We start from the raw sequence: 24,466 nt of genomic DNA on the forward strand, positions 1-24,466 counted from the left end.
AACAAACCTGTACTGCCAGTGCTCTGGGATTTTTCCTTCAATACCAGTATAAAAGCAAGTGCAGAAATGCTGCTGCTACAGTTAACAAAAACACAAATCACATTAGATGGTGAACGTGGGGGTAGGGCTCCAATGCCTCCAATCACTTTTTTTAAAATTGCATTTAGAAGCCAAGTTGATTTTAGTCAGCCCCCCAAGTGTAGTACTACACAATGTTTCAATGGCACCTCTCACCTTTTATCACGAGAGGTTCAGGAAAAGATCCTCAGCATGCTGACAGGAAATTTCAACAATGTATATATACAGCAAGCAGTTAACAAACAGAGATTGAGTCTATGGGTAGATTAACAGTATTCCAAGTCAATTTATAAAACCTTAAAAATCTGGAGAGAACATCTCTTGCATGCCAAACTTTTTACTACTTCAGATTGACAGAGATCCAGGGAGCCATAAGCCATAAAACATACCCTTGGAATTGAGCTGATAAGCACTGCACATGAAAACCCATTGTCTGCCACGAAAGGTCTTTTCAATTCATACTGAGCTCAACATTAATAGAACAGGAAGAAAGGTACAGAATTGCATGAATGTCTCCAGATACATAAGTTACTAGATGTGCAAAATGCACAATGAAACTAAGTCATTATAGTCCAATAACTACTACCATTAAAAACTTAAACATTCAGGCAGGTGAAAGGATTTCATATCTTCTGCAAATTGATGCAGTTTAGAAGTGAATGCAAGATGCATTTCAACTATGTCCTAGCGGAAAAGAGTAAGCCAAACAGGCACTAACCTTGAAGTTGGCAAAAAAAAACTTACGCACAATGGTAGTGCTCATCCACCTATCAACTACAGCTCTTTAGTCACCCTTCAAACAATCCAGCAGACAGTACACGCATACTAAACTCAGAGCCGTGACTCAAGAGTTCGAAAAACTGCAATTAACCGTATCATCTAGTTTTGTTAATCTAAAGCCTGACTCACAAGATGATTTAAAAAATTGTAAACTGTATAGTTTTGGGGTGCTTAAAGCACTAAATATTAATGTAGAGCCCAGTAAGCAAGTTGGATTCCTAAACTGAACACACAAGGGCTTTCACCAAACTTGCTACAAGTTTGGGGACATTGAAATCCAACAGCCACAAAGCTGTGAAAGCCCTTGACATAAATAAAATGGAAAAAAATTCGGACTTGCCTCAGACTGTACAGGGCAACACTGAGACTCTGCCTCAGCCTGTCCCATGGCATTGCTACAGGGAGAAGAGAAATCCTAATTTTAGCAACACAGCCAAATTAATCTTAAATATTACACATGCACTAGAAAGGCTTCTCTAAAACTTTGTTGCAAAACAATAAAAAAATCAGGGATTTTCATGTGATCTTGATTAACACACTCAAAAAGGCACATTAGATAGTTTTTAAACATAAAACATTTATAGATGACACCTGCCAAGCTAAATAAAACTCTGAAAAGTGATTCTCAGAATTTTGCCATTAACCATTCACGTTGTAAAACCTTCAGAAACAAGTGCATGTGTAGTTTAAAAATTGTAAATATTTTTCCATCAATTTTAACCTATTGAACTGATTAACCTTTTGCAATGTAATGGCAAATGTCAAATATTTTAAGTGGCATTTAACATTTAATTCACGTCCACGTTAAAATTCAAATTCACTAGATATTAAAAGTGTAATCACCCACGTTAGGAGTGCAACTACACTTTTTTCCCCCATGTAGAGGTGGAATTTTGTGTGCATCTTGGAGAATATACATCTTGGAAAATGAATGTGTGTAATTTACAAGCAGAAAAACTGGTAAGTACACTGGTAAATTACAGACAAAGGAATAGATCCCATAGGAGGAGGGATGGAAAAGTTTAAGAATGGCAACCTCCAAGCTCACATTTCAGACTACTAAAAGTTGCTCTGCACTTGCACAGTACTCTTAAAACCCAACCCATAGTTATTCCAATCCAAAGATGGGGAAAAAATACTACTGAATTTTTACTGTTCAGATACATTTTTTTTATAACAGTTATCAGCCACTCCAGCCAATTGTAATCCATCTCTGAAACCAGATTTTAAAACGATCTGAACTAAAGTGAGAGCAGTTATTTCAATGTATTCGTCAACCTCTGGTTTCAGTGAATTGGGCAGCAAACGCTGACCGAAGCATCTAGGGGTCAAAACGTCCTCACAGGTAGAAGAAAAGAGGACAGCCACTATATTGATTGTAAGACTTAATGTTTTTTCTAGAAACGAAACAGTCAAGAAAAGAGATCGCATCTCTGAAGCGAGCTGTACAGTCCCTTCGTACAGGTTACACACGAACATACAAACGTACAAACCTTAATGACGAGATCCTCCCACGGGTCATGAAAAAACAATCCTCAAGGTTTCATCACATTTTATTACAATAATTTTTTTACAACAGTACAGAAATCACAAGAGCTACTCTGTGGCCAAAAACACATCTAGACAGATGTGCGATGGTTGCAACATACAAAACAGGTGAAATTACTACCAGAAGCCCTCACCAAGCAATGCTGGGGACAAGACGTCCAACAGCACCTAGGGTGCTGCGAAGGCCTCCCTTTTCAGTAGAACAACGGAATTACAAAAACTTGCCTTGGTAAAGGTGGTTTGCGTTCATGTTACTCCAGCGCCTTCAAAACACTACGAACCATATTTACTATACTTCTAAAAACCTAAACAAAACATGAGAAAAAGAGCCACACAGTATCAGTTGCAAAAACAGATTGTGAGTTTTGTTTAAATAAAAATTTTATGTAAGAATGTCCCATGTGTTTCTCTCTCCTCCTCATAGGGCAGGTAGATTATGGTTACTGGCTTGGCTACTAAAACACCACAAGACGAGAAAAGGTTTAATCTCCAAACCTATTAAGAGTTGGCGTTTCGGCTTCAATAGCGACCTCCCTGAGACATTACAGGAGGTCTCATTCCCATGGGCGGTCGGGGTGGTCCTCCTTGGAATGGGGGAACCATTGGGGGCCCCTGCCCATAAGGAGGCATTCCTCCAGGCATGTAGCCTGGCATGCCCTGGGGTGGAGCTCCATACTGCCCTGCAAACAAAACCAGAAGTAATCAACAGCTGCCAGCTCCAGGGTCCAAACCGTTTGGAATGTAAATGCCTCAAGTGTCCTGTCCTTCCTCCACCAGTTCACACTTAACAAGCAACAAGTGAAAACGCTCTCTGGGCCTTGTTGGCACAGACCGATTCTTTCTTGGCAAACGTTCCAATTGCACAGGAGAGGTTCTCGATACTAGATTGTTTTTAGAGGTGCTAAATGCTTTTTCTCCAGTTGGCAAAAGTTTCAAAGACTTTGCAACTAACATCATAGTAATTCTTGAGTTTCAGAACTGCCCTCATTCAAATTGTGAAATTAATGAAATATAACTGTAGAACCTGCAACTAGAAATTTTATCACTCCCACCAATGTCTGTTCTTCATAAACAGATATATAAATATATATATAAATATCAAAAGCCTTTTAGGTAGACAAAGGGGAGCAAATTCTTAGTTACACTAGAAAAAAAACCAAAATACTGTATGCTGAGTGCAGGAAAACTCAATTGCTTGCTTCAATTCGCACCAGTGATTAAGACCCCACTCAGAAAAGGCAGAGACAGAAGGCCCCCTGGACCAGGAAAAGAACTTCTCTTGAGGATGATACCACTAAGCAGCAGCTGGAGACCCTTTTACAAACACTGGGTTTCACCCGATCGGGAACTCAAGACTTCAAACTCCCCCCACAACAGTAAACATGCAAACATCTCCTCACGGCTGAGGAAACATTGTTGTGAATGTGGAAGGGAGCGATCACTTTGCTAGCGATGGGGCTTACCATGCATTGGATGCCTCATTCCTGGCTGCTGTGGAGCCATGCCTTGCTGTGGGGGTATCATGCCCCCCATTGGTCCAACAGGCGGGGCGCCCATATGGGCTTGCCCTGGCCTGGGGATATTACGCTGATATTTAGGCAGTTGAGCTCTCCTTTCCTCCTAACAAGGAGAGAAAACACACAAAAAAAACTTTAGATACTTGATACACATACACGTCACTTGATAAAGAAAACTTCAGCATAACATTAATCACAATCCTTCGGCGTTTCAAAGAAGCTACATCAATTCCTACATTCTATAGTACATTACTTACTGTTGAAGGGCAAAAAATAAAATGCAAGAACTTACCAGTGAAATATCCTCATCAGGGTGGATCAACTTACTAGTCGCACTCGTTGTAGTAAGCGTAGCAGGCTTACTTGTCACAGTAGCGGGTGGTTTGGATACAGTGCTATTGGATGCATTAGTGGTCGAAGCAGTAGACTGCGTGTAAGCTGGGAATGTTGGCTTAGGAGGGTCTGAGGAGGTGGCAGGTGTGCTCAGAGGTTTGAAATCGGTGCCAACCGGTCCTGAGACAGCCTGCTGAGCCTGCAAGACAAACATTCACAGTAAGCCAGTGGAGATTCAATGGAAAACGACTTTTTTTTAAAAAAGGCCTCAGCAAACAAGACACTGCAAGAAGCTCACATTAAAAATAAAATACTTTCCATTTCATGCTCTGGAATAGTGATATTAAAGCTGTAAATGGGGGGCAGGGTTTGAAAAATAAAAAGCTAAAAACTGCACTTATTAAGCACTGCAAAGCTTAATAGGCACAACAAAACTACACATTCCAGTTCCTTAGATTTGAGCTGGGTATGTCTGGTCAAGTAAGACTGTCTACACACATGAAAAAGACTGAGCGTACTATAAAAATTTATAGATTTATAACAAATTCCCATTTAAGTTAATTCACATAACACTGGCATGCAGCAAGTCACAAACAGAAGGCTTCCTAATATACAACATGTCCTATGGACTAAGTTAATATGCAAAGCACGTTCAATTTTGAACTACGTTATGAAGATAATCACACCATTTTGTGACCAATAAATGCATTAATTCAGTGCATCACTGATTTCTAAAAGTGAAAGTCTATTCACTGCATGCTACTACTGTTTTTCTTTTGTGAAGCACTAATTTCACAAGTCTCAGTTTATAACCGCAAACTCCTGCGTACTTGTGCCGTGCTAGGGAACAGAGGTTTAGAAGATGCTGACAGAGTGTCGGCACTGGAAGAAGCTGTACTTGTACTTGGAACACGAGTCCCCATCTGTAGTGCAAAGAAAGAGCAAACAATGAAAACCCATTCAAACATGGGTAATAAAACCTTAGTAGTCTGCAGGGTTTTATGCTTCAAATACTTAAGGAATTCTGCACTGAACGATTTGGTCATGCAGGAGTAACGAGAATCTTCCAGCCCGCAGTACCTTAGGGAACCACCACACGTTTTGCAGCAGTTTTTTTTAAAAAAAACTATTTACATTTTAGAGAAGCTCCCATTGACAAAACATACGGGATTAAACTGAACTGGTTCACTGCAGCAACTATTCCCGACTACAGTTTCAAAATGTTTTTCATATTCAATCCTTTAGTGATGCCGCCCATATCTGAACACCTTACAACAACACCTGTGCAACAGATCGTGGGCAGGTGCCGAGAGGCAGGAGCTGGCGTACCTGTCCGGCGCTGGGGAACAGGGGCTTGGTGACGGCGGGCTGAGGCGCAGGGGCTGTTGCCGCAGGCATGGCTGGCCTGTTCAGCACACCTGGTGCCGTGACGGGAGGAGCCTGGGCCATGTGAGACATGCCTGGACGAGGTCCAACAGGGGGTGGCATACCTGCGGGTGCGCACACACAGTCTGAGGAACGCGTCCATCTCAGAGACCATATCGAAGTGCTCAGTGGTACTAACAATGTTTTGAGAGATGAGATGAGATAAGACTTTATTGATCCTGAAGAAAAACTGAAATTTTCTGTAGGTCCTCTCCCATTTACCATTTCCTACAATTCTGAAGACCCAGCTTAGGGTCTGTTTCTATACAGGAAGAAAAAAAAACAGACATTCAGGTGTAGGGATGCCAAGAGTCACTGTGCATTCCAGTGAAGTCTGAGTTTAACTGACAAAGACAGACATTTCCAAAAAAACGCTGAAAGAGACGCACACAAGGTGTACTCCCCACAGTGCCCCGAATTACAACAACGTTACAGAGGGATTTATAGTCCAAGTCCAACCATGGTCATTCTAATTATCAACATGAATGTGTGTCTGAGCAACAACCAGTTTCAGAGTTTGACAAATCATATGCACATAAAAAAACAGGATGCTTATTTGCAAGTTACCAAAAGGTTATCCCCACCTTTCAGCTGTTCATGTCACGTACAAGTAGCAGTAGCAATGACCCCAGGCCAGAGCCAGATTTCTTCACAGCACAGTTACTTTAGGTGAGGGATCTCACCCTTTCATTTAACAGAAAAGGTTTAAAAGAGGGTTTTTTCTGAAAACAAAGCCTTCATAAGTGGACTGACATCTGCCCATCAATTTGCATATCTTAAGCTAGACCACAGTGCATTACATTTCACAACAACTGCTCACCTGGAGGCATACCAGGCATCATCGGGGGCATTCCTGGTGCTGGGGGCATCATCCCACCCATGGGCATCATACTGGTAGAAACAACACGAGAACATTCGAATGCCGGCACAGGAAAAATAGCTGAAATGACCTTTTTGAAAGGAAAATCCATCAAAACAAAAACCTGCATCACACCTACCCTGGCGGCATCCCAGGCATTACAGGAGGCATTCCGGGCATCATGGGAGGAACACCTGGCATCATGGGAGGCATTCCTGCAAGAGGGAAAGTCCCCTGGTGTTAAGGTTCAGGGCTTATCTGCCATTTGTAACAAGCACATTGCAATTCTTAGTCGAGCTTACTCTCTCTGCGTTCAGATGGGTGACGATAAAAGCAGCAAGCAAACAAGATATAAAAGTAAACAACGTGCAGCATGCAGTGCATTCATCAGCTGGCGGTAACAAAAGATAGCCAGTCTTCATTTAGCTATTGTGCATTACTGGTTAAACACGACAATGTCAAAACCCATCAGCCACTGTAGCATTAAGACAGCACAAGACAACAGGATGCTTTCTGTTGGGATAACATCTGTAACTTGCAAGATTTAATCTACGTCACAGAGCACTTATAATAGCCTACAAACGCTGCCACCGCCACATTTGTAATACTACCGCTCTGCTATGAGTGGAAGAGAACAGAAAACATTACAAGCGAAAAGAACACCAAGCAATGCCATGACCTCAAGAGCACTGCTTCACAGCCCCGACCAATGACCGCAATCACATCGATGTGGTCAGCTTCACGGTCAGGACGTGGGGGCAGTGACCACTAGTGCGTGGTGCAACGCTCTGCCAGGTACGGACGCCAGAGCCACACAAGGTCAGAACCAGTCAGTGGCAATTCAGAGCACTGATGGTCTAGTACCTGAGAAATTCCCCGGAGGCATTCCTGGAGCCCCTGGAACGGGAGGCATCCCTGGCTGGGTCATGGGGGGCATGAAGCCAGTCTGGGGCTGCATCACCTGCTGCTGGAAAGAAGGCCCAGCCTCCTCATCGTCATCGTATTCATCCGAATCCTCCTGGTTGTTCTGTTTTTTCTTCTGACTTTCAGCTGCTTGGGGCAAAGAGATTGTGAGGTTTTGGGTTCCCCTCCCCCTGAATATCAACTGTAAGAATTCACTCCTCCAGAACACGCTTTCGGTGCCAAAAGTATTAACAGACAAGTGACAGAATATAGACAGTAATACTCGTCAGTCTATAGTATTTTCAACAGACTCCAAGAAGTCCCAAGACACTGATCTTGCATTACAACTGATAAAACAGTTAACAGAATCTAAAGACAGCACAGCAACATCACTGACATGGTACATTATTTAATTTAGGATCAATACAAAGAAACAAAATGGTAAATTAATGGAAATATTTATATTCAGTAAATGGACAACCCAGAATATTAAACATTTTGATAATTGCCAATGAACAAATGTTACCTTGGGTTTTTTGTTCTAGTAACCTCCTCCTTTCCTCCATATCTTTTTCCGGAATACCTTCCATGCCATAGATTTCCAGCTCGATGTCTGTCCTTCCGGGTATCGCATTGGGAACACCATCTATAGTCTCTTTGTGAACCTGAGCGAAAGGGAACAACATGCTAAAAGACACAGGAGCTTCAAGCCTGAACACAGCTCTTGTCAAAGTCTGGCTCTGATCACACCAAGTCAACATCAGTCAGGCAAACCAAAACGGGGGTTCTGACCCCAGGTTCTAGGGGCTCCCACGCCTGATCGTTCTTCTTTCTGCTGAGCTGTTACATTATTAACAGGATTAAGTCAAGTTAAAACTTATTTAAACCATTCTTTGGTCCTAAACAGGACAGAAACAGCCTTTTAACTTCAGCATGCCAATTTAAATACCTTCAACCTAAAATGAAGGGAAAACAGCTTTCCAAAATTTCAATAAAGCAAACTTGTTAGCTCGCTGAAGGTCCAGAATGAGGGAAGTTCTCTGCTTTCCCTCCCCCCCAGAACAAGAACCAGTAGGTACCCAAGTCTCCAGGAACAGCTCAAACAACCCCTGCAAAGTCACGAACAAGGCTTACCTGCATACAGTGGATGGCTAGACCCGGACCTGTATATAGTTTTTTATGACATATGTGACACTTGAAATGCTTTGCCTTCTGGTGCTGTATAAGGATTTTTTCATCATCGAAATCTCTGTTGCAGTACCTGTGCATTGTGGGTTAAGGATAGCTTTTTACAACAAAATACCTGAATTGTACAGAACGGTCAGTAATAAACAACGAGACCAGAATTTCCATGAAGCTTAAGGGTGAAACAATGCAACACAAACTTCTGTGGAGGCCAGCCTGGCAACTCCAGAAAACGCAGTTTCTAAAAAAGCAACGCAGTACGTTCACAAACTCTCAGATTACACACTTCGTGTAATCAAACAACTACAAACATGACTTAATTATGAATAGGATGCATAATTCACAGATATACAAGTATATACATACAAGTAAATAAAGTTTATTCACGCCAACTACCAACTTGGGGGCAGTGGCTCTGTGGTTCAGGATCTGCGCCTGTGGCTGGAAGGTTGCTAGTTCAAATCCTGTGGCCGGCAGAGGAATCCTACTCTGTTGGGCCCCTGAGTAAGGCCCTTAACCCCAACTGCTCCACCGGTGACAAAGAAATTCCTAAAGCAAGAAATTGTATATGGCTAATGAAGTGATCTTATGTTACCTACCCAGAAACTCGAATACCATACTAATTTATTTGGCTGATAATCTAGCTGCAATCCAGCAAAAATAATGGACAGTCTACAGGGGCAACAGGAAACAATCGTTCTTTCAGAATAAAACAATGGTTTTGTTATGAAAACACCTCCCTGTATCAACATGCACACAGGTACAACATAACAGGTCGTAACCGCAGATTAACACATAACCGGACCGGTCTTCACCGCTGCTGGATATCTTCTGTGTTTCTTTAAAACACTGCAAATAATTAAAACTATAAATGAATGCAATATGTGCACATTAGGTTATTGCCTTTATGTTATTGCAGACACCAAAACAACGCACATAACTTGACATTACGCAGTAAGGGCAGAGTTTAGACGCCGTGCATGTGCAGGGCAGACAGAAGATCATCACATGCTGAGAAGGGCTGAGAAAGGCGTGCAGGACGGTGCTGCGGCGAGACTTCCGTGCTGCAGCAGCAATGACGCGGCTTGGAGGAGAGGCCTTCCTGCGCAGGCGCCAGGGCACGCGAAACGGGCTCTTGTGCCCCAGAGGCCCCGGGCGCACAGTCAACACGACTTGAAAACTTTGCGCTTTTATTTAAACACGTAGTATTTATAAGCGCACCCGCCCGGACCCCCCCCCCCCAAAAAACGCCCACAAACCAACGCGAGACGGAGGTTCCCCTGCAAAATGCCGGGAGCCGCGGGGTCCCGCCGTTGACCGCACCGTCCACGCCTGTTGATGGACCGAGTCAGGTCGTTTTAACTCTCCCGAGGCCCACACCAGCGTTATTTCCCGAATATGCGTTTTAAAGTCAGCCCGTAGTGACACGCCCCGCCCTGCTGGAAGTCCAGGCTCTTCCGAGTCTAGGCAGGAGACACTCCACCGAAACACACCTGAACACCGGCGACAGAGAAAGACCGACGCCCCGGTGTTATCAAAGTACGAGAAGGTGCTCCCGTTAGAACCACGTACTCGGACAGAGGTGTAAATCCACCGGAAAAGAAAAAAAGAGAGAAGCCTTTGTCCGTCACTCCAGGCCCGGATGAAAGGCGCTGTAATGGCGGCCTGGATACCTCAACCGCACCGAGCTCTCGGAACACATACGAACATTCTCTCGAAACATAAAAAACCACACATAACAATAACAGTTCTTTCAAAAGGATACCAGCACCACGGCTTCATCTGCTTCTTCTTCTTCCGTCCCATAGTTTCCTGTCCTCTAGTTTTGGATAAAGCCGAGGGAAACGAAGCGACTCACCGCGACAACAGCAGCAGCACCCTGAGAAAATGGCGACTAACCCTCGGTTTCCCCCACAATGCCGCGGGCCGGACAATGGGCCCTCGCCCGTGACGTCAGGGGCCCCGCCTCCGACACATGCGCAGACCCGACAACAGCCCTGCGCCTGCTCTCCTCGCAGGACAGATACGAGAGGAGATATTTAATCAAATACAGTACCACAGGTGAAGGAGAAACAGTGTCACAAAAAAAAGAACAAAGGAGCCTCAGAATAATATTTTGACAGAGAGAATTACAAATTGAATATGTTTTTACATACTGTATATCAATGCTCATGTATATTTAAATATAAATATACAACTGTTTACTTGTTCATTGTCAACTGTTTGCATATTGTCTTTATGCACTGTCTGCACTTTGTGTTTTTACACTTGTTTTAACAATCGAGAGACTTTCTGTCAGTAAGAATTCCATTGTACCAGTACAGGTACCAGTTACATATGGCAATGAAGTTCAAGTTCAAGTTAAATGTAGGTATGTTTATACATATATCAATGTTCGTGTACAGTATGTTTTGTATGTATATATGTATGTATAAGGGTATATGTTTTTACATGTTTTTTAATTTTAAAAAGTATTTAATTTCCACCTTATATTAAAAGAGGGAGTACTGTTAGACCATTTTGACTTGTATGTGTAATCTAGCAATTATCAGGTACAGATTGATTATAAATACATGTTCTATTTGCAGATGGTATCTTGCAAAAAATAACAAATGTCCAGCTCCTTTAATGTAATATTAGCAATGAAATACTTAAAAGATTTTCATGTCTACCCAAAACAATTCTGTTTATATACAGGTAACAAAAAAATGTCAGAGCTTCGTTTCCTGCCCTACAGAACACACATAAAATCATCTTCTCCGTGTTCAAATGGATACAAGAGTATATTCACCCCGGCTCAGTCCGCTTGTCCTGGTCAGGGTATCGCAATCAAACCATGAACTTCAATCTTAAAAATGATACATGTCATGAAGGGTATCGATTCCTGACCTGTCCTAAAACAATCTCTCTCGATAACGCGTTCGTTATGCGTTAAATATAACTAAAATTATCCTGCAGCTAGGATCACACCTTCCCCCTTCTCTCAACAACAGACTACTTTTCTTCTAAATTCTCTCTATTCATTGTAGGTTTCATTTCACACCTCTCTACACCTCTCCTGACTTCACACCTCCTGACTGGCCTCTCTGTCTGTCCCCTGCTCCCGCCTCTCCCTCCTCCTCTCTCCCAGCTTTTGTTCTCCTGCTACAGTACCTTTGCTGACTGCCCTGTCTCTCTCACACCTGAAGAAGGCCGAAATGTTGTGTTTTCTTTCTTCTCCTTTCAGCAGGGAATAAACCCGTTACTTGTTCCTATGCAGCCTCCGCCTGCTGACGCAGATACCCACCTGAACTACCTCTCCAATAAATCCTGTCTCGGGCCTCCTGATGGAGCTCTTTTTGTTTGGTTCATTAACCAAATACAAATGTTAACCGTGACATCCTTTCCACCCCCACAGACAACAAGCTGGCAACAAGGAGCTACAGGTCATTGTTTTAGCTTTACAGGAGCTGAAATATGTCCAGGCACACAGCTGCACAACCAGGTAAGTTCTGAAACTGACAGAAAACACAAATACAGACTTGAGAACAGCACCACTAGGCAAGGGGGACCGTATCTCTCGGGCGGACTGAAGGATTTCAGATCAGAAGAAACGTTTCATACGAGAGGGAGCCATTAAGGCCTCCTAGGTCTTATTTCAGCAAATAATAAACCTATTGAGTGTTTTTATCATTTTGTATTTTACAGTTGTTATTTCTTACTTTGGCTAGCAGTTGAAGAGGTTGGGTATTGCTAGATGTGGGGTTCAATACAAATATGTCCTTGGCGTTCAACTGTGTTATTACGTACACTGCCTTTATTCACTATTTCAGTGTTCCAGCAAATAAAAGTTTTAATCCCAAACTATACTCCGGAGTTTCAAAAGAAGACGTATTAGAATTCTCATATCCCGCTGCGCCAGATTTCTTTTACAGAAGGAAGATGCAGTACGTAGTTTTGAAACCAAAACAAGATTTTATATATCTCAAACAGAGATGACATATTACTGGAGAGGACGGCAAATTGCACTTAAGAAAAAACAAACGGAACTTTGCGTCATCTGGAACCCGTGAAAGGGGATTTATTTCCAACCCGGAATTTGAAAGTGGCGTACCGATAGCACCAGTGTTTACGCTGACGAGACGAGGTGTCTGTAAAGTAAATACGTCGTTCCAGCTGATCGTCCCTAAGACGCACAAAATGTTCACATCTCAGACCTCCTTCCAGGATTCAATAGACGGCGACGAAAAAGATGCGGATCTGGACAACGAAGAAATCCTGGGATACAGTTTGAAACCGCAGCATTTAAACTGTTACTATACTCTCTATTTCTACCAGAGCTCCAGGTAGTATATAACGTAATACGCATGACAGCCAAAACTGTGGATAATGTAATTGAGAAAAAAAAGATCGATTTTGAGGGTAACAATACTATTTTTAATTATTCATTCACGAAACTGGTAATCAGAACTCGGAGAATTACCCGTTATAAAAAGATAATAAACCCACGGTGTATATTTAGTGAAGATACATTGGGTGACGTACTGTAACTATAAATGACTGGACCATATGGCATTTTATTATGAACTTTTACATAACAGAGTGTTTTTTAATTATTGATTCTTTGATTTTGCACCTGATTGTTTGCCATTTAATGAGATAATGTGCATTCAAACTTCGATCTGTTCTTGGGTGGGCGCGTTGTGTATGAAAGTCCATTTCAGCAGAAACCAGATGTGTTATTAATCGGAAGCCATAAAAAACGCTAAGTCCCCTTTTGCCTTTTTTTGTGAAATGTTTAAGACCGCTGTAAATAATGACGCTACTTGCAATAACTGAGCCTGCCTTCAGAGTGGATGCGAGTTCGTGATGTTTATATGTTGAATGTTGTACTGTGGTCAGCTCCTCTGGGCTCGTACCCGAGTCAGTGCGCGGCTGCCAGCCCGCAGTCCAGCGCACGGGATCACACTAACTGGCATGGGGGACTGTTGTCATAGATCTCAGAGAACAGAAGAAGACACTCAGACTAGGAGCCACAGAAGAACAGAGTCCACAGGTCATCATGACTTTAGGTAACGAAGGCAAACTAACCCTGTTTCAGCCGTGTGTTCAGGTGGTGTGTGCCAAGATCAGTTCTCAGTTCTTTCAGTGTGTCACAGGCAGATGAGGCCCCAGAAGCCTCCTTCAGCTCCACGAGGACTGGAGCGTCACAGCCCTTGTATTGTGCGCTTCTGGGGGTTCTGGAGGGAGAGGTTACATTGAATCCTTGCATCTCTCATACACCCAAGGAGGTCTGTCTGTATGCTGCTTTTGTTGCAGCTAGCAGTCACCTCAGAATCCTTCACGTTTATGACACAGGCGTGTCTCGGGCAGTGTTTGTGTGTAGTAGCGGGGTTGGGGAAATCTCCAGACGCCACCTGTCTGGTACGTCTGGCCTAGCACTAAAAGAGCGGGGCACCTATTGGGGAGCCAAAGCCTCTGTCACCGTGGGAATGGGGGACAGTGATTTGTCCGTTCTGTATTCAGTGCCGCGCGGCGGTGCATCCCCAGTCCCAGAGAGCCTCTTTCAGTCACCAGCAGCTGGAGACCTGGGAAAAACTCAATAAGCTGAAGCAGAATCATGTGTGTAATGAAGAGCTGAGGCGGAAGGAAAACCAGGTGACCAGAGGCACCGAAGTTGTGTCCCCCGGGCCGGGCGATTCCTGACCTGTGTGTGCCGTGTCCCTGCAGTCTGTCCCTGGTGGACACCAGCCTGCCTGCCGAGGCCGAGCCAGAGCTGCGCAGCTACATCTCTCGGCGGCTGAGCAAAGGCGCCCTGCTGGGGGGCATGGGCAACATCGCCACTGTGGAGCTGAGGTACGGGCTCGCCGTCTCCGCGGCCGTCCCTCAGAACGCTCGAGCTCCAGCGCGGCTCCCAGCCCTGCAGGCAATCCGAATCCACTTCTTCGGCACACGAGAGGTGGTGGGTCAGGGTTGGTCCTGTCCTGTTTGAAATGCCCCGGGAGAAGATCTCAGGCTTGCCCCTGTAAAGTGAGATTGTGTCGGCCCTGCTCTCCCGCAGCGTCCCCGAGCAGGCGGTGGGCTGCTACTGCTGTCTCCTGGAGCGGGACAGGCCCGCGGAGCAGGCCGGAGAGGAGGAGGGCGGCGGTGCCGACTACGTGGTCTGCTTCCTGGGAGGGTCTGAGAAGGGCCTCAACCTATATCCTTTTCAAGCTTGGCAGGGGCCTGTCTGGAGAGCGGCGAGCCTGCCGCGGTTTAACCCGACACAAGACCCGAATATGTACAGTGGATATAAGAAGTCTACACACACTTATCGAAATTGCAGGTTTTTGTGATGTCAAGCCAGAAATCAAGATAAATCATGTCAGACATTTTTCCATCTTTAATGTGACCTTGCAACCAACAAAATTCAAGAGAAAAACAAATAGATAATTATTAGGAAAAATAATTTAAATTAAAAAACCTACAACACCCTGGTTGCAGAAGTGTGCACACCCTTTTATAATGGGGGGGCTGTAGCTGTGTTCAGAGTTAACCAATCACATTCAAAATCATGTCCAAACATAGGTAGCATACACCTGCCATCAGTGCTTTATTGATGGGAGTTAATTAATAAATAAGTGGTTTATTAGCTTTTGTTTCAAGGGATCTTTTTCCTTAAAAAAACCTTTACATTTAGACTGGAGCTGGACAAATACGTTCAGGGCCTGCAGAGCTGCTTGAGCCCAGAGGTGAGGCTGAACTCCACTTGTCATGTCGGTGCACAGCTCTTGTATAAAATAAGACCACGTGAATAAAAACATTGAGCTCGTGAAGTCGGCTCATGGACAGGAGCCTGCAGTTCCTAAAGACTGGTGCGGCACTATCCAGAGTGAGAGCCCAGCAGAGGAGTAACGCCTAGAAAGTCAGACAGGTTTCAACTGAGTTGAGGCTGTTTGGCCCATCTGACCCTTTTAGTATTTGGCAGCTGAGTGATTTCCGAACCTCGTCCAGCTGTTTCTTGAAAGAAACCGGGATACCGGCTTTGTCAGCGTGGCTCGATAGCTTGTTCTATACTCTCGCGTCTCACAGCCCCGGGGGTGAAGTGCCCCCTGTTTCATTGGTTTGAAATGCACATGCACACATTTCCAGCTGTGCCCTCTGGTTGGTGTCGCACTGGAGAAGTCCTCCGTGTCGGGGAATTCCGAAAACGGTCGTCTCTGTCTTGGACAACCGTGCTGAGGCAGAGAGAGTCACTGTGAAGCACGAGACGAACCCTGGTGAAGCTATGGCAGAGCAAAGCAAGGGTGTCCTCTCAGCTGCCTCTGTCCTGCAGATGTCCACTCGGGAGCTGGAGAGCGAAGTCAGGCCGTACCTGAGCCGCTGGTATGAGGAGTCGGTCATGCACATCCACAGAGTGGTCCAGCTGGTGCAGGACGACATCCGCCTCCTGCTGCACGCCGTGAGTCACTTCCTGACACTGTCCCTGGTGCAGGCCCTGAAGGAGTCACTTACTGTGCAGCACACTTATCTGTCTACCCATTCAGAACCTGCTTCTCACATTCTTCCTGCTACCTTGTACATGGAATATATTACATTTTAATTGTATCACCTCTGTGTCTTTCAGAACCCTGTGAAATTGTTCTTCCTTCCCCTTGATCTGGAGGTTAAGAATGAAAGTTTTCCATGTGTGGTGCTGAAGGGTGTGATAAAGAATTGGTCCACAAGGGGGCCTTAACATCATCCTGCAGCACTACACTTTATTATTATACTGTAGCTGTGCATGTGTGCAGTGTCCTGAAAAATGCACGCATGTATATATAACTACCCTCAAGCCGGTCCAGGCTGTTAGTGATTCCAGCTGTGGATAGAGCTTTAGTTAAAGCAGTCTCTTCATATTCTCATGTTCATGCAAGCCTGCAGATTGATTTAAACCCCCTGTGCTGTCTTTCTGCAAGGCGTTAAGTCACACCCACGTGGAAGTAATTGGGGCAGACGAGAGAACCCAAATGGACATTGCAAGGTAAGCAAAGGCATTAATTACGCAGAGATAAAGTTCTTCAGTGGCCAATTGCTTGAAGAAGTCATCAACGCAGGGCTGGGGGGAGAAGTTGGTGGGTGAGCTGGTGTCAGGAGTGTTTCAGTATGCATGTAACAGATCTGCTCAGTGCAGTGCTCCACTAGATAACAGTGACATCATCAGTCTGCACTAAAGCACTGGGTCAGGCAGCCAACATTGACACTGTCACTGCCAGAGAGTCCTGACACATTAAAATAAGCACGTGTTACACGTTTTCAGCAATAAAACGACGTCTAAAATCTGCCACAAGTGTTTTTCATGTTGTTCTAACTCCAACATGTGTGTACGCCATTTTTTTCTCAAAATAAAGTGACCTGGGTGAGGTAACAGTCCCCTGACCTGTGATTTCAGGTTCCTGAAGGCAGCCAGTCTGCAGGGCCTGGTGCAGGAGGAGAGCACGGCGGCCTCTCTGTGCAAGGCCATCTCTGAGGAGGCCCGCAGGGACCTGCTGATCGACTGCTCCCGGCCGCAGCCCACCTTCAGCCACGCAGGTCGCTGAGCATCCCCCCGTGTGTCTGACTTCCGCCAGGCCTGCTGCGCCTGTCCCCGGCCACGTCGATATGACATTTAGGGCCTCTTTTATGCTAGAAATGACAGGCAGTTGGCTCAAAGGGAAGATGGTTCCGCTTGATTGGTTTGGTTTGGGAAGAGCAGGCACAGAGGTCATTGATGTTGTTCACTTCCAGCTTCACGTTTCTGTTGACAATAGAATAACGTGTTTGAAGCTGTGTATTTTTCCATGCACACAGTTCCAGGAGAGTGTTTTTCTGAGCTGCACAGCCCTGTATATCTGTTTATTCACTGTGCAGTCCAGTTTTCAGCTTTCTGGTAAGATCTGTTGAAGCCAGAGATGCACCACTTAGACTGGGTCCAGTGTCCACCTGGTCCTGGCATTGCAGTTCTCAGTCCAACTGGTTCTGGTCCGTGTCTTCCAGCTGCGAACCGGTTCTGTGAGGACTGGATCCCAGCTTTCCGGAACGCAGCGGAGCGAGGCAATCCCTTCCTGCTCAGGCAGATCCTGGAAAACTTCAAACTCAAGGTGGGGTTTTTTTTAAGAACACAACAGCTTCACGTCATTTAAAAATAAATGTAAGTTTCCAGAAACATAAAAGGGCATCTTTCTGAGAGAAGGGTTTTGAAATAACAACATGAGGTGGACTTGGTTGTGTGAGACCCTCCTGTAGCTGCTGCTAGCCCGGTTTCCCCTCCCTGTGCTCCCAGGCCATACAGGACATGAACCACCTGAAGAGGCTGATCCGGCAGGCGGAGGCCAGCCACTACGCGCTGTTCCGGTGCTACGTCTTCCTGCGCAGCTGCGGCAACGGCGACGTGCTGCTGCAGAACGCGCGGGCGGAGCACAGCGAGATGCCCGAGGCCGGCGGCGTCGTCCGCGTGCTGGAGGAGTTCCTGCATGAGCAGGGCCTGGCCGGCCCGCAGTGAGAGCAGGCAGGCACGCGCCCCCCGGTTCCACGAGCCCCGAGCGCATCCTCCTCCGGCTCCCCAAAACTCTCCTCTCACAGAAACACAAGCGTTTAAAAGACTCTGTCCCTCACCTGCAGTATGCTACTTTTGCTTGGGTTTTGCGCCTTTCACATTCCCGAAACGGGAGACGAGGTCCTCTGGAGCGCGGAGCCCTGCCGGTGGGCTCGGAGCGACGCTGCGGTGCAGTTGTCTCAGGAGGGCTCTCCGGCTGGGCGGCACCGCTGCAGTGCGGTCTGGGCTCGGGCTTGTCCCCAACACACGGCAGTCAGAAAGTATCTAGTCTCCCTGGCACAGAGACAGTAGCTACAATTCTTGTTATCCAAAGCTGTTGTTATTCAATAGCAAAGTTAAACATCCCATTTCCCTTTAGTTTAAATAATCTTGCTTAATAAAAAGACCCAAGCATGAGCCACAGACCTGATGTGATTCCACACTAACAATCCTAGACGAAGCTGCTAGACTCATCTTGCTGATTCGGCACTGCCCCGTTTTCCCTTGACCTAGAGGAGTTCAAGTATGAAGGAATGATTTTTAAACTGAGAGCTGAGCTTCTTGTGTGCAAGCTGAGCGTGCACATTTTTTTACAGCCGCTGTAGTCATTTGCTCGTTTCAGTGCCACTGGCCCCAAGAGCAGGGTCATGTATCGAAATACCGGCTCGGCGCTGTGCTCGCGCTGACTGCTGGCGAAGGAAATTTTGTGTCTTGTAGCACACCGCTGGCAGTGCCCCCCCCCCCGTCATTAGACTGCGCTCTGTGTGCTTGGCATCTGTATACAAATGGCCAAGTCTGCGTGTCTTGTGATTTGCCGTAGGTGTTTTTGTGAGACATGGAAGGGTACGTAAGGGTTTAAAAATGAAAACCCACAGCTGAAGTTGGTGTTCCTGATTGTTCTGTACTGTATATATGTTTAAATTGTGATTTAATGCTGATTTGTTGCGTATTTTGCAAGGTTATATATATATACTCACACACAAGGTTGATTTCAAGCTGCTTTACATGCACTACATTTGTTTTAAATGTCTTGTACTAACTGTGATCTCCAGTCAGTGTACAGTAAGGGGATGTGATGAGAGGTGCACCAGCAGTCTGAGGACGCATTTTGTAGTGAAATCTCTCATTCTTGAAACTGACAGAGTTGCCATTGACACAGAGACCCTCTTCTGTACATTGGAATCATTTCATTGTCACATGCGGTCTAACTCGTACCCAAACCTCAGATCATGTTGAGTGAATTTGAGTAACATTGTGTTTGTGGAAGCTAAAAACTCTCTGTTCTAGATCTGAGAAGTAGGTGTTTTTCTAACGTCGTGATCAATGTTTAACCACAGTCTGTCCTGGTAAGGTGTATAAACCAGTTATATGAGACGGAAACCCCTTTTCCCATTGCTGCACTGCTGACGGCATCCCGCTGAGCTGGGTCGTTCACGTCATGTAGTACCAGCGTGCGATGCACTACGCCTTTTGCTTGTAAGGAAAAGTGGTGTCTTAGAAAACGCAAAAGAAAAAATAAACAGATCCCAACTGACACCTGCTTCCGTTTCGATTCCACTGCTGCTCAGACTTGAAGGCTGTGTACAGGAGAGCCAAGCCGAGATCGGCGCCGGTAACGTCACGTTCGTGTCGTCAAGAAATAAAGCGCTTCTGAACGGGCGGGCTAATGGACGACAAGGCCAGGGGGGGGGGGGGAGCCGCGGCTGCGCCGATGACAGGACTGCCTCTGCAGTGGAGGAGAGAATCAATCTCCATCAGGCCCTGGGCATGAAGCCGTCTAGGAGGCTGGGCTCCCCTGCAGTGTGCGCAGGTACCTCACCAGCGCAGGATGCAGTATTAATGTGGAAGTAACCCTATAGCAGTCATCTTCATCGCCCCTGATGCATTTTTCATTATTGTCTTTTTTTCTCGTTTGCCAAATGGCTCTGGCTTCCTCCCGTGAAACTGCCCTGCCTGCTGCCGGAATTATTTCCTCTTGTCGTTGGGGGGTGGGGGGGGCGGTGGAGAATATCGATTTCCTTTTGCGTTCCGCTCCTGTCTGAAGATGCACTCGCTTCATTGATGCAGAAAGAAGACGACAGTGCAAACTGAAGACACCTGAACGTCTGTTACAAAAAGGTTTAATGTATTTCGATATGTACATACAAATCTACAAATATATACAAGGTGTTAAAAAAATGAGTCAATCTCCAAAGTCGGGTGCAGTGTCATAGCCCTTGTTTGTATAAATATAGTTCCAAGGTATAACGTCTTTTTCTTAAGGTTATTAGTGACAGTATTCAATTAATACACATAACAGGTGTTCATTGCACCACTTGGCTATGAGCACATGCTGTGTTCATTGAGATGGCACAATGTTAAAAATGTTCTGTTAGAAGTAGTGTACATACTGTATACATGAATTTCTGTCTGATCTCCATGGTACTGGTTAGTGTGAGGTGAGAAACTGGCTGCTCCCTCCCTACTAGGCCCATGTGCATCCCTTGGTGCAGTAGTTGCATTCCCCTAACTTTGCAGCTTGGGTGTGATGCCCTAAATAAAATTGCCTCCTGGCACGAAACGCAGACGTGACCACCCCTCAAAATTCAGCGAACTTGCTTTTTCAAGATGGGGCAGCTCTTCTGCATGGCAACGGACAGAATGGCCGGAATTAGAGGGGCAGTTTGCAGCCCTGCATCCGGAAAAGCCCCAGTCCCACAGGGTGTGCAGGAAGCTTACCCAGGGCGATAGGTAGGCCCACCTGCACAAGACGCGGGTTTGCTAGGAGCTTGGCTGAGGCTGAGTGGCACCCCTGCAGAAAACACTGATAGCTGCCCTGTGTAATAAAAAAAACCAAAACAGCGTAATCCTGCTGGGCTAAAATATCCACTTTCAGATGAGAGATCATTCCCAAAAGCAAAGATGGTGCCAGACAACAGAGCTGCCCATGGCTTCCATTACATTCTCTTGCAGGTTAAGACGTGCATTTATTTAAGTGCATCATTCAGATCCATCGGGGCTGACAGGCATTCATCAGAACTCATTTCCAGTCTACTATTCTCTGTCAGTACCAATGCAATTCGTTGCATAACATAAAACGTTTCCAGAGGCATTTTAAACAAATAATGAGACTTGTCTTGTTTTTTGGCAATAATATACAATGGTTGACAGGTAAAATGGCACTTTTCTTCTTTAAAATTATAGTCATATCTTCATTCTGGAGGAAATAAAAATCGCATGCATCTTGTGAATTTCCCCTTCACATTCACGCACACAGACTCTCCCGGATCTAATTGGTCCTGCTGCTGCAGGCATTGCCAACACCAGCGGACTTTGATATAGGAAGGCAGCAGTTACATGAGGCTTCAGAGGATCATAAAGTCTTGTGAAGCGAGGCACGTGTAGGAAAAACTGTAGGAGAAAAAAGGGCCGCTCTCTGCCTTGTGTCCCAGGGTCGTCTGCGGTCGCACCGGGGGACAGAAGCAATGAGATCCCAGAGCGTACAGTCGCATCCTCCCTGGGCTAGCAAGCAGAATGCGAGTCAAGGGTGGGATCACCCTGCTCCAGACACACGCAGCCCCGAAAGACATGCTAGGGTAGCTTATGGCTGACCTGAGTGTTGTTTTATTTGTGAAGGGGGGTCTTGTCTCGTTGAGAGCTCTGTGTTTTAATGGAGTTTATAACGGAAGTTCGGGAGGGATGAAATCAACCAAGCTCAATCCATTCCTCTCCCAAACGCTATAAACACCAACGTGATTTCCTACTCTCCCTCACGTACGTCTTTTGCCTCCTACCTGCACCTCAGCTCCACCTCTGCAGCTGCCCCTTGGTTGTCCTCAGGCCAGGAGGTCGGCCCTCAGCCAAGCAGGTTAAGCGAATATTCGCTCCATAACAGTTCATCACGCTTTGATCTGGGGTGTTGTTGTTCCTAGTGAAAGCAGATAATCACGGATACTTTTACAGCACCTCACCACAGCAAGAGAGCCCCTGGATGGGGAGGGGAGGACCTTTCCACACCCCCTCTCTGTGGCTTGCTCTTTGTGCTAGATCTGTGCTGTGTGTCCATGTTTATGCCAGGCCCTCAACTTGCAAGGGGTTGGATGTGCATCACTGAATTCATCATGCTTGCACCCACCTCTGTGCTTGCCTGCACAACACCCTGCTATCCACCACCAGAAAAAAACCCCAACAAAATCCGGGAGTATCACATGTTTAAAAGGCTACATTTCCACAGACTGAATGAGATCCCAGAATGAGATCTCCTGCTGGCCAATGGTATTGCATTAAGTTATTACTATTATAATAATAAGTTTATAATTATTACTGTAAAGAGCAATGTCTGTGAGAGACTCATAATATTGCAGAAGCTGTGCTGGACTGTGACAGAGTGCAGAGCACCACACAGGCAAGGCAGGGCACAGACATACACATGACCCCCTGATTAATGGTTATTGCTGCTCTTAGTTGCACCAGGATGAAATAAGCCCCATGTAAGTGCCAAGGAGTGTAAAAGTCAAAGTCCATACAAGATCCTCGGGACCTGTGCTCACGCTGTAGAACAGAACCATGCTGCCCCTGTGAGGGGTGTTTCAGCGATGCAGCAGGAGCCCGGTATTTTGTAATGACTGAAGGAATTACAGTGCTCAGACCCCTCCCCCTGAGACACCCCCCGTGCATCACCAACAGTACCGGTGGGGTGCAGTATCGCTACTGGGGATCTGAGACACCCCAGTGCAGACAGTGCCAGCGGGTGCAGTATCTCTACCAGGTGCCGTGGCTGTAGGGGGCTGAGACTCTGGTGGTCTTACTCTGCCCCTGCAGACATCATGGGCTCTGCTGTTCGGGATGTTTGGGGGTCTGTCAGAAACGGGGGGAGAAGATGAGTCGCCACCCCTCCCTGCTCAGGGTGGGGGGGGGAGCTTGAGGTCCAGCAGGCTGTAGGCGAAGACGTTCCAGAAGATGGCGAAGAGCACGAAGATGGCGTAGACGAACACGAAGATCCAGAAGAGGGACTGCTCCTGCAGCCGCTGCTCGTAGTTCTGCAGCATGACCACGCCCAGGGTCACGCCCACCGCCACCCCGCCCAGGTGCGCCACGAAGCTGGGGTTGGGGCAGGGCGGGGCGGCCGGCGGGGAGAAGCGCAGCCACACGGCCCGGCCGAACTCCGCGCTCACTGCAAGAGGACAACAGGCCCGTCGTCAGGCGGGGCTCCCGCACTCCGGAGCGCGAGGGGCCGCTGTGCGGCAGGTCTGATTCTCATCTTTCTGGGCTTTTCGATGAGGAAAATTAGCATGCAAACCGTGAACATCCCCACCGAGCCAGCGGTCAGCAAGCCTGACAAAGGGGAATTAGAGTGGGTTCAACGCGAGCCCGATGCCTCCTTCATAACTGCTGCCTGGAGAGTCACTGTACTGTATGTGACGACGCGTACAACCCAAGGAATCATTCCTTCTATATAAACAAAAGAAAGCGCCCAGCATACTCACTCCACACCAGCGCCATTCCTATCCGAAAGAGCTTGAATTGGCACTTCATCCCCGACCAGTTCTGAGGAGAGAGGGGAAGACAGACAGCTCATTCACACTTCATTCTCAGCCGACCCAGAAAGCCAGCACACTCTTGGGGAACACGTTCTCCCCTAAAAATAATTTGTCAGAAGCCGAGAGTGAGGGCGGACTGTTCGACTCTGAAATGGCGCGAGGGTGCCAAGAATATTTGGCACAGTATTCACCCCACCGCCCAGCCCCGGAGCTGTTACCATGACGATGTTGGCCAGATGTGCAGACACCAGGGCGTAGACCCCTGCGGATGATCCCACCGCCGGCGCCGTCATGTCCGCCACCGACACCGCGAGGGAGCCTGCGGGAGCAGCGAGGTCAGGTCAGGTCACAGCAGGGCACCCGAAGCACCAGCTCTAACACGGGGTGAGGCGCCCCCCCACCCAGCCCCGCCTGCGGACAGGTCTCCCCGCGGGGGGGAATTCAGTGCTCTTGTCACAAGCTCAGTCCCGCCGAGCCCTGCACTGGCCACACTGACTTCTCAGGGGCTCTCGCGGGCTCAGTGACCTCCAGCATCACAGCTCTGCTGCCTTCGTCAGTGTCAGTTTGCCCATGCGAAGGGATCGCAGCCCTGCTCTCCCTGAGGGGAGACAGGATCCCGCATGGAAGCTCCTCAGCTAGCTTTGCACTGGTGGCACTAAAAGGCCAGGGGAGACCTCTCTGGAGAGCAGGCATCTCTCACAGTGGTGTGAGCACTCTCCACTGACTGCCAGGACGAGCCAGTTCCACTGGCAATTCAGATAGCTTCCTACCAGATTCATATCAAACGAATGCAATTGGGAAAGTCTAC

At 46.6% G+C, this 24,466-nt stretch overlaps 3 protein-coding genes across 10 annotated transcripts in view; 1 reads left to right on the forward strand and 2 right to left on the reverse strand.

The window, feature by feature from the left end:
* Window positions 1-1,236: 1,236 nt before the first annotated feature.
* znf207b (zinc finger protein 207, b) lies at window positions 1,237-10,540 on the reverse strand. Of its 5 annotated transcripts, XM_088926695.1 has the most exons (12): window positions 10,394-10,535; window positions 8,578-8,704; window positions 7,970-8,108; window positions 7,405-7,590; window positions 6,680-6,755; window positions 6,502-6,572; window positions 5,586-5,815; window positions 5,087-5,179; window positions 4,216-4,455; window positions 3,870-4,026; window positions 2,902-3,086; window positions 1,237-1,253 (listed from the first exon to the last, which is right to left on the reverse strand). In XM_088926695.1, exons 1-11 carry the CDS (start codon window positions 10,432-10,434, stop codon window positions 2,926-2,928), a joined length of 1,521 nt encoding a protein of 506 aa, XP_088782821.1. In that variant the 5' UTR covers window positions 10,435-10,535; the 3' UTR covers window positions 1,237-1,253; window positions 2,902-2,925. The 5 variants fall into 5 exon arrangements, with proteins under 5 accessions (XP_088782821.1, XP_088782822.1, XP_088782820.1 ...); XM_088926696.1 differs by lacking the exon at window positions 1,237-1,253 and having other exon boundaries at window positions 2,398-3,086; window positions 5,586-5,746; window positions 10,394-10,540; XM_088926694.1 differs by lacking the exon at window positions 1,237-1,253 and having other exon boundaries at window positions 2,398-3,086.
* Window positions 10,541-12,714: 2,174 nt separating this feature from the next.
* Window positions 12,715-19,673, forward strand: c11h17orf75 (chromosome 11 C17orf75 homolog). 3 transcript variants are annotated; one of them, XM_088927804.1, is made up of 10 exons: window positions 12,753-12,953; window positions 13,605-13,679; window positions 14,338-14,463; window positions 14,669-14,806; window positions 15,281-15,338; window positions 15,923-16,048; window positions 16,545-16,609; window positions 17,018-17,157; window positions 17,602-17,705; window positions 17,888-19,673. In XM_088927804.1, exons 1-10 carry the CDS (start codon window positions 12,808-12,810, stop codon window positions 18,104-18,106), a joined length of 1,197 nt encoding a protein of 398 aa, XP_088783930.1. In that variant the 5' UTR covers window positions 12,753-12,807; the 3' UTR covers window positions 18,107-19,673. The 3 variants fall into 3 exon arrangements, with proteins under 3 accessions (XP_088783931.1, XP_088783930.1, XP_088783932.1); XM_088927805.1 differs by lacking the exon at window positions 13,605-13,679 and having other exon boundaries at window positions 12,715-12,953; XM_088927806.1 differs by lacking the exons at window positions 13,605-13,679; window positions 14,338-14,463 and having other exon boundaries at window positions 12,754-12,953.
* Window positions 19,674-20,243: 570 nt separating this feature from the next.
* The window catches only part of rhbdl3 (rhomboid, veinlet-like 3 (Drosophila)), a 30,965-nt gene continuing 26,742 nt past the window's right edge, over window positions 20,244-24,466 (reverse strand). For both annotated transcript variants that reach the window (XM_088927807.1, XM_088927808.1), the window contains 3 exons: window positions 23,877-23,977; window positions 23,605-23,665; window positions 20,244-23,291 (listed from right to left, as the gene is read on the reverse strand). In XM_088927807.1, the coding sequence (XP_088783933.1) occupies window positions 23,020-23,291; window positions 23,605-23,665; window positions 23,877-23,977 (434 nt within the window). In that variant the 3' untranslated portion in view covers window positions 20,244-23,019. The remainder of the gene's footprint in view (window positions 23,292-23,604; window positions 23,666-23,876; window positions 23,978-24,466) is intronic.

This window comes from Atractosteus spatula, chromosome 11 (assembly GCF_055471065.1).
Source record: "Atractosteus spatula isolate fAtrSpa1 chromosome 11, fAtrSpa1.hap1, whole genome shotgun sequence".
In the NCBI taxonomy this organism is placed as follows: domain Eukaryota; kingdom Metazoa; phylum Chordata; class Actinopteri; order Semionotiformes; family Lepisosteidae; genus Atractosteus; species Atractosteus spatula.

Coding starts and splice junctions, on each gene's coding strand:
- znf207b (XM_088926695.1), bottom strand. CDS start 10,434: ATGGGACGGAAGAAGAAGAAGCAGATGAAGCCGTGGTGCTG. Junction 8,109..8,577: donor TAGCCATCCACTGTATGCAG/GTAAGCCTTGTT, acceptor CCTTTCGCTCAG/GTTCACAAAGAGACTATAGA. Junction 6,573..6,679: donor ATGCCTGGGATGCCGCCAGG/GTAGGTGTGATG, acceptor TGTTTCTACCAG/TATGATGCCCATGGGTGGGA.
- c11h17orf75 (XM_088927804.1), top strand. CDS start 12,808: ATGTTCACATCTCAGACCTCCTTCCAGGATTCAATAGACGGCGACGAA. Junction 14,464..14,668: donor ATCGCCACTGTGGAGCTGAG/GTACGGGCTCGC, acceptor GCTCTCCCGCAG/CGTCCCCGAGCAGGCGGTGG. Junction 15,339..15,922: donor AGAGCTGCTTGAGCCCAGAG/GTGAGGCTGAAC, acceptor TCTGTCCTGCAG/ATGTCCACTCGGGAGCTGGA.